Raw genomic sequence first — 8,482 nt, 5'->3', positions numbered from 1 at the left:
TGATTTGGCTTTTTTCGAGAAGGAGGATAACACCCGGTTGTCATATAGCCATATATTGCTGGTCAAATTTCACGATAAGAAGGAATAACCTTGTACGTGTTACACGCGTGAGCTCAAGTTTTTTTTTTTACTCCTACTTTTTTGCGGGGAAGTGATGAAGCTCAAGTGCGGACATCACATTTATGCTCACGTAGCCCTATGACTATGAGCCAGTGGCCAGGTCAGCCACCGCTATGTACGTACAGGTGGGTGGAGGGAGGGGTCCGGGAGGGGATCGATGGATGCAGTGAAGTGAGGCGGGGGAGCAACACAACACAGAGCTATGGTGGTAAAAGGACAGGGACACGCGACAGCGACGCTAGCTGCTGCTGATCGATCGATGCGATCCCACCATTTATGCAGTCGCAGCAGTACTGTAAATACCCCCCACAAGCTTCACTGCCACATCCTAATTCGCTAGCTCGCTCTCGCTCCCGCTGCCGCTCTCAAGCTACCTGGCAGCTAGCAGCTAGCTAGGGTTCGTCTACGGAAGCTGACCGCGAGCTGGCTGGCCGGAGAGACCGGGCAGCTCCGCGCGCCGCAGCGGGCCTGGAGCTGCCTAGCTAGCAAAGCTCGGTGAAGTTCTTGTGAGTGTGCTTCCTTAATTCCGCCACATCTCGTTTATATACGTAGTTGTTTTGATTTGTTGATTCTTTCTATGGAACTGGAGATCGCGGACGTACTGATAGGATTTTGTGGGATTTCTTAAATTTTTGGTGCCTTTTGGTGGTCCTTGATTAGAATTTCATGCGGCGGATCTGAGCTAGATTTGTTAATCCGTCTCGCTTTGTATAAAGATTCTTTGGAATTTTTAAGTCCTTGATAAGATTATTTCCCTTTCCCACCGAAGTGTTCTTGTATCAAAACCTAAACTGCACTGGATCCCGAGCTGGAGTACCATTTCTCTTTCTCTCTCTTCTCCTTTTTCCTTGTGGGAGCGCCCGATCTGAACCGAATAGTTTGAATTACCCATTCTCATCGCTTGTAGTACTAATCACTGACACCACAGACTTTTAGTTCAAGAAATCCCAATCGAATCCACGGAATTAGTAGTAATTTAGGCTGTATGACAGACAGGCCTGCAGGATTATGAAAAGGAAGCAGCTGCTAGCAGCCTAGCACTCAGTACAAACCCCCTCCCCTCGTTTCACAGAGGCCCAGAAGTGAGACTTGTAGCACGACCCCGATTCATAACTCGACTGCAGAACAATCAAAGAGGTCTGATGGCGGGGCTGGCGGCGGTTCATATGTTCAACCATGGAATCATTCTCTTGGCACCGCATGCAGATCGTGCCGCGCGGGCCTGCGCATCCACAGCGTCCATGGGGGGCTCAAGCTGCTGTTGTTCCATTTCCATCTACCCTGCTGCAGCAGTTGCATGCAGCTTGAATAAAGCTGCCGCGCGCGCTCTCCTCTCCCAATCCCATTCCCCCCGTTGCCGATGGAACAGTACGTACGTGGCGCACATCGACCGGTAGACCCCTGCGCGCCGTTCGGGCACAGTGGTGGACTGCTGGTGCATGCTTGATTGGTGGCTTGCTCCTGTACAAACACCATTAAATCTCCCTGCTAGCTGCAGGCCTGCAGCTGCATGCGATGTTAATTAATCGAGCTGATGATGTGATATGGCAGGTGAAGCTAGCTAGCGGACGATCGAAAGCCGATCGACGATGCGCCTCGTCGTCGGAGGTCACTTGAGATGATGAGCGGCAACAACCAGCAGCAGCAGTCGGCGGCGGAGGAGGAGCAGGAGCTAGCGCGGAAGCACGCGGCAGCGGTGGCTACGTCGCGGCAATGGTCGTCGCAGACGGAGTCACGGATAGTGCGCGTGTCGCGCGTCTTCGGCGGCAAGGACCGCCACAGCAAGGTGAAGACCGTCAAGGGTCTCCGCGACCGGCGCGTGCGGCTGTCCGTGCAGACGGCGATCCAGCTCTACGACCTGCAGGACCGGCTGGGCCTTAACCAGCCCAGCAAGGTCGTCGACTGGCTGCTCAACGCGGCCCGCCACGAGATCGACAAGCTGCCGCCGCTCCAGTTCCCGCCGCACCAGGTCGACCTCATGGACCACATGATGACCTCCTCCTCCATGCCGCTCATGCCGCACGTCGATGACAAGTTCTGTCACTTCGCGTCCACCCTCGCCGGAGATGGTGGCGTCAAGGCCGGGGCCGACGCAGACGGCGGTGGAGCTCACCACAACATGGGGAGGTTCGGCTACCACCGGTTCATGGGGCTCAACAACAACCTCGGACTGGTCAACAGCGGGATACCATACAATTTCACCGGCGAGTCATGGAATAACAGCAGTGTGCACCAGAGCGGCGGCGCTGGCTCGGCGCAGGTCTCGATCGCTGCCGCCGCCGCGGCTCACCACTCGGCATTCCCATCGTTACTCTCCTTGGCTCCAAGGTCGCATCAGCTGGTTTACTACTCGTCCGAGGCCGATCAGTTCCCAGTTGATGACCTGGGCTCCCAAAGCTTATCCTTGAGCTCGGCGAGAGCTTTCCATGACCAGACAGGAAGCTAGCTGCCACCTAGCTAGCTAGTACAACGCTGGATCGATCGATATCCTGAAGAAGATGGAGCTGATCGATCGGTGGTATGGATTGCAACTTTTATCCTCAAGGTAGGACTTAATAATGCTCTCCCAAAGCGCAAAATAGCTAGCTAGTAGAAGTGTGTGTGTGCATTGGTTTTTTCAGATATACTTCTTCCTATGGGACAAGCCTAACCGCGCGTTCTAAAAATGTTTTATGCTTTTAAACATATGCTTAATTTGGCTTTGGAGGTTGAGCAATGCTAGCTGGCGGGCTTGCTGTGTGTGCCATACGAATTTGTTACTTCTTTTCATATACAAAGAAGTAAGCGGTGTAATGGTTTATTGTGCAATAATATTTTTGATTTTTTTTAACAATAGTAGTTTAGCTAATTAATCTCTCTCTTATATTATGAAACCATGTCCAGGTATGTTATTTGAGTTTTGTTGTTACTTGTTACACGTGCTACAGCTTTAGCCAGCGGAAAAAGTCCAGCCCCCGTTCCATTGATTGTACTTTCTCGCACCTTGGGCAGGAACTCTACCATTCGATACAAGTAGAAATTTAGCAACTAGAGAAAATCCCCACGAAAACTACAAAAATAACAGGTTCACTAGCTACCATCTAAACTACACCCATTCTGCCATAGTGACTAGCCAACACAAACTCAAGACACACCAAGCCCCCACTTAATAAATCTATATCTGACAAGAAATCATATTTGCACGCATCCCAAGGCACATGCAAGTTACAGGCAATGTTAAAGGATATGAAAAATATTGCATCATCTAACTTCTCTAGTCTAAATTTTTGATGTTTTATATTAATTCTTAGCATGATATGAAAATCTGAATTTTGAATCATAACATCACACATGATTAGTTGAAGGTGGTTAATTACCAATTCCCCGGCCGTGAGGCTAATATTACCTAATAAAAGCAGCTCCTGGGTACCTTTACATTGTTATATCTCCTGCAGGTTCTCCCTTAAGCATGAGAAAACATGTGAGAGGCAAAGCCTTACATTCTGCCGACTAATATAAGTTTTTAAAAGTTTTCCCTCCGATATGGGAATGCCAGTGCAACATTTACTAGTTGCTAGAGGTAAAAAAAAAGACTCATGAATGGCTTGTAAAAACAATAAACAAAGTGGACATATAGTCATAGGAGAAAATTAAATGTAAGCTAAGAAATTGTTGCATTAGCATTGCATTAAGAGATGAGAATAAACCATAAGTCTGAAAGCATAAAACAAGGAGGTAGCGGAAAATAACATTGTATCATAGCTCTGAGAACAACACTCGTTGTACACAAAAGGGGAGTAAAATCCAAAAGCCTATCTACCCATCATCTATAACCACATTTGTCTGAAGCAGATTAATTATGCAAAACCTCTACAATGTTGCAAACATCTAGGCTGCATCACAACCCAAATGGTTGAAGATCGATTCATTGAGCTCAACAAAAGAGAGGAATTTTCATACCAACTCTCCAGATACAGCAGACCCAGCCTTTGATTTGTGGTCTAGGTTCCAGCACCTAACCCTGGGCCAATTTCGGCAGGGGGTCAATTTCAACATTGTATGCACCCTTCGCTAGAGTTTTCAAGAAGGCCTTCCTTCTACCTAGAGTAATTAGTGACATGATTTAATCCCAATGTCGTGAGTGGAAGTCGATTGGTAGGAAATGGTAGCCTTAGAGAGTAATCATGTAGTGTGCATCTTTGGGGTAGATGGGGGGATTTTGGGGCTGCCTTTTCTTGGCGCTCGACCCTCCCCTTTAGAAAACTTTCCTTTCTATCTCAATATACAAGTGCACTGATATCTAGCATGTTCTGAAAAAACAATAGCGGGGAAACACTAAAAGCCCCCTCATCTTCCTATGTTGATATTGATATATCCATTTCTTGCAAACACCCATGATATTATGCTGATCTTAGCAGATAGACCATATCTACGTACTGATCATACAAGAAAAACGCTATCTATACTTTGCCATTATATCAACTTGAACTCCATTCTCAACTGGACCATGTGAGTTCGGTAAACCAATGCCATTATGCCGTCGATTGTATTAACAGACTTGGGTTCCCCGTAGTAGGTTATTTGCATGGGGTGGACCACAATGCAGTTGAGGTAGAGAAGTATCAATATGGATTATTAGAGTTAATATTGTGAGACCGAACTGTTAATGAGGAGCATGTTGCATAGAGTCCTTATAAAACATGGACTATAAGAAATGTGACTTAATGTCGTTGTTTGTTGTCCAAATTCAACATGATACTGAAATAAAAGGTGCTTCCCCAGAGCCATTTTTATAAATTTGGTAAGTGTCAATTAATTGAGGGGCAGAGTTAGAGCATCTCCAGCCGCGTCCCCAACAGATCCCCCAGGCGACTTTTTCGGCGCCGGCGCCAAAAAAACGGCCCAGTCGCGCCCCCAGGACGACGAAAAGCGCCGGTTCGGCCCTTTTTTCGCCCGGCGGCCGCAGGCCGAACCCGGCGCGCTGGGGGCGCTTGGGGGCTCCGGCGCAAGGGAAAAGCGCGGCTGGCCCACGCCGTCAGGTGAAAAGTCAAGATTTTCTTCCCCGGCTCGCCTCCCACCCCCCGCGCTCTCGGCCGCCACTAGGTATATCCCGGCGCCGCCCCGCCGCCCTTCACCGGTAGATAGCCATTCCCCGCCGGAAAAATAGCAGAGGTTCGCCGCGGCAGCCCCTCCGACACCAGCTGGGCGTTTCCGGCCGCCGTTTCCGGCCGCGGAGGGGCAGTTTAGCGGCGGGTGCACACCCACCGCGCGCAAGGTGTTCGGCGATTTGCCTGCCTCGGCGATGGACTCGGATGACGAGGAAGTGCTCGCCGCGCTGCTGGAGGAGGAAGCCGAGGCCGACGTCCAGGAAGAAGAGCATCTCATGGTGCTCGCCGCCCTTGCCCAGCTGCTGGCGAGCAATGAAAAGCCGCGGCGAGGTGGCTCGGCGCCGGTGCAGGAAGAGCCAGTGTTTGACACTGAACCATACCACAGGCAGGGTCAGGTGCATCATCAACTGCAGCATAAGATCTGATAGAGCACCTATGGAGGCTGAAGGGCGACACCGGGCGCGACGTGTGATGAAATATGAGTTTTTATTTGTTGAACTATATAATTTGTATTGAACTATTTGTTGTTGAAGTATTTGAATTTTCTGTGATGAAATATGTGATAAATAAAATATTTATGTTGATAATTGAACGCCGAGCCACGGCGAACCACGCCGAATATGGGCCTATTCTCACCCATATGGGCCTTTTTCGCCGAAATGGGGCTTCAAAAATGGGCCAAAATCGGCGACTGGGGGCGACGACTGGGCGCAAAACTACCCCCAGCGCCGAACGAATCGCCGGCTCACCCCCAGGGGCGATTTTTATGCATCCCGAGGAGGCTAACGGTTGGAGATGCTCTTAGGCTACCGAGGTTTCACCCTGAGACGTAGACCACCATTCAAGAAAACACATGGTTAAGAAATAACGTATCGTCAATTCCTACATGGCCTCAAAACACACACAAAATTTTGTATGAGGTTTCCTTGGATGACATAAATAAACAATAGATCTTTAGGGGGGTTGGGGTGTGTGTGTGTGGGGGGTGACTTCTCAAAGTAAAAAATAAAATAAGTTTGAGCTCACGTCGACATTTGTATGAAATGAAGGACGTATGAATGAGCTCCACAGAAATTTTGTAATTAACTCGCATCAAATAATCTAAAGATCCTTCGTAGGGAAGGGGGGGGGGGGTCCTTTGGATTTAAATCCCTCAATATTCTTATAAATAATTTATATTTCAAAGGAGTACCCCACAAAAATCATTAGGAACTTACAAATATAGAAAGTGGAAACCATGGCCCAAATATGGCAAAGGATCGCCATAAGACTAAAATTACCAGGGGCGGCATGCACCCGGTGTACTCTCTCTCTCTCTCTCTCATGTCACCCCTCGTTACCCCACTACCACCACCGAGCTGAGGCACTGACACACCATATAAAACAACAAAATGAGACACGATGAACGCATCGTTGGCGCCGACCCCACACCAACACCTAGAGTACTAGCGTAACAACACATGCATGCATTCTAACACTTTTACAAATAGTAACATGCCTATGGGCTATGGCAACTAGCGATAGATGGTCAGAAAGGCGCGAGATCTGTAGCTAGTCATGCGCGCGTGTATGGCTTAATTACTTAACCGTAGTCCTACTGCTAATACAAAAAATAAGTAGCTGTATTAACTGGTTACACTAATTGGTACACTTAGATTAGTGCGTGTGCGTCAAGACCATGTACATGCGTTTGCCATCTGCTTGCTAGCTCTATTCGATCAGGAAGGAGACAGGGTATTCGGATTGGAATTTGTGCATTTATATGGGCTATACGGAATTGTAGGAATGATATAATTTTTAACAAACAACACACTTTAACTTTCTTGCAGGTCATCTTCAGAGCTACCGCATGGATCCGTACGTGGTCCTTACTCACTCCTATGGACTCCAGGGAGCCTTTGATTACTGTGTGCAACCAGTGGGAGATGGTAGCACGGGCTATATTCAACCGGTTCGGATAGCGGTCGCATAACATGATAGGAGTCTAGGGAGCTTATCCTTTACATTGCCTTACCGGTTGTGATTTTGAGCCTGTACTTCTCTTTTCTTTTGTTTCGCTCCGCTTGCGAGCTGTAATACTTTTATGTCTTTGTGTTACTTCGAGACGCTTTAATAAGATGGCTGGATGCATTATTATGATGCAGAGGCCGGGGTACGCCTCCATTTCAAATAAAAAATAAAAAATGCAAGTCACCATCTCATCTTATGTGGCGGATCAAATCCAGCTAGCCTTTTTCTCCACCTTTGGCAAAGCTGGACACCCCAACTATCTATCCCAAAGTGACATTTCTTTCGTACACTGACCTAAATAAAAAAGGATAAACCAGATCTAGGGAAGCATTTGGTGCTAATTAAGATACCTTCCAAACATCTCCATCTGTCTACCATAGACAAGACAGGTATATGTCTGCGAAGACAAAGCATATTCACCCCGACATGCATGTACACCCACATACACACGCATATGAACAGACATTGCACACATTCGCATTGATTGCCATGGTTACGATCGATCCAAGAGGGAGCCAGAGAGCTAAAGCATCCAGCTGCCAAGGGGAAGTGGGGTTCATGAGTAGTAAAAGACCAGTGGGGGATGGGGCTGGCTAGTAGCTGGGGTTGGGCCTTTGGAGGAGGTGAGACCACGGGCCCCAGGATTAAAGCGGCCCTGCATAGCCCTGTAGCTAGCTAGGGTTTTGCATGCATGGAGATCGATGGAGGCAGCAGATGTACCATCCATATCTTTTGCCATGGACCAATATATACCCTCTCACATGAATGGTCCCCTTGACGATACAGAGGTGTAGTGCATGCTGTCCGCCTGTTCCCATTATGCTAAGCTAAGTAAAGCTATGATTCCCTTTTCTCAGTCCGTATCTTGTTCTATATCTATGTTTCCCATAAGTTAACTTGGAGTAGCAACAAGCTAGTAGTATGTATATGCAGTTAGGCTGGCTGTTCATGCTGCGAAAGTTGTTCCTATGCAAGTCAGTTCCATCGACAGATCCATGATTTGTAGCTTGCAGCTAGCTACCTTATTGCTACTCATAGGTAGTGTACATATGGTTAGGGATAGCAGCTAGCGTTAATTATATACTCGATTATAGAGTATGAGGTAACATGCTTTCGTCCTTGCTTTACAGATAAAACCAACACTTTATTATATATGAAAGTCTATTGCTTTTTCCATGGACCTGCCGTGGCCAATCTGTATATTAGATCAACTCTATCAGAGTCACCATACGTGCGGTCACCATACGAGATATGGAGTGCGCTCC

At 47.8% G+C, this 8,482-nt stretch overlaps 1 protein-coding gene across 1 annotated transcript; it reads left to right on the top strand.

Annotated features, from left to right (window-relative positions):
* Positions 1-317: 317 nt before the first annotated feature.
* On the top strand, positions 318-2,990 carry LOC109753738 (uncharacterized). The gene is made up of 2 exons (XM_020312660.4): positions 318-626; positions 1,672-2,990. The coding sequence occupies exon 2, from the start codon at positions 1,739-1,741 to the stop codon at positions 2,564-2,566; it is 828 nt and encodes a 275-aa protein (XP_020168249.1). The 5' UTR covers positions 318-626; positions 1,672-1,738; the 3' UTR covers positions 2,567-2,990.
* Positions 2,991-8,482: the final 5,492 nt, after the last annotated feature.

The sequence above is a fragment of the Aegilops tauschii genome, chromosome 3 (assembly GCF_002575655.3).
Source record: "Aegilops tauschii subsp. strangulata cultivar AL8/78 chromosome 3, Aet v6.0, whole genome shotgun sequence".
NCBI lineage: Eukaryota > Viridiplantae > Streptophyta > Magnoliopsida > Poales > Poaceae > Aegilops > Aegilops tauschii.
Note: the sequence above shows the minus strand (reverse complement) of the source record. Positions and strands in the feature narration are given on the sequence as shown.

Excerpts from the sequence above, each read along its gene's own strand:
- LOC109753738 (XM_020312660.4), top strand. The coding sequence starts at position 1,739 with ATGATGAGCGGCAACAACCAGCAGCAGCAGTCGGCGGCGGAGGAGGAG.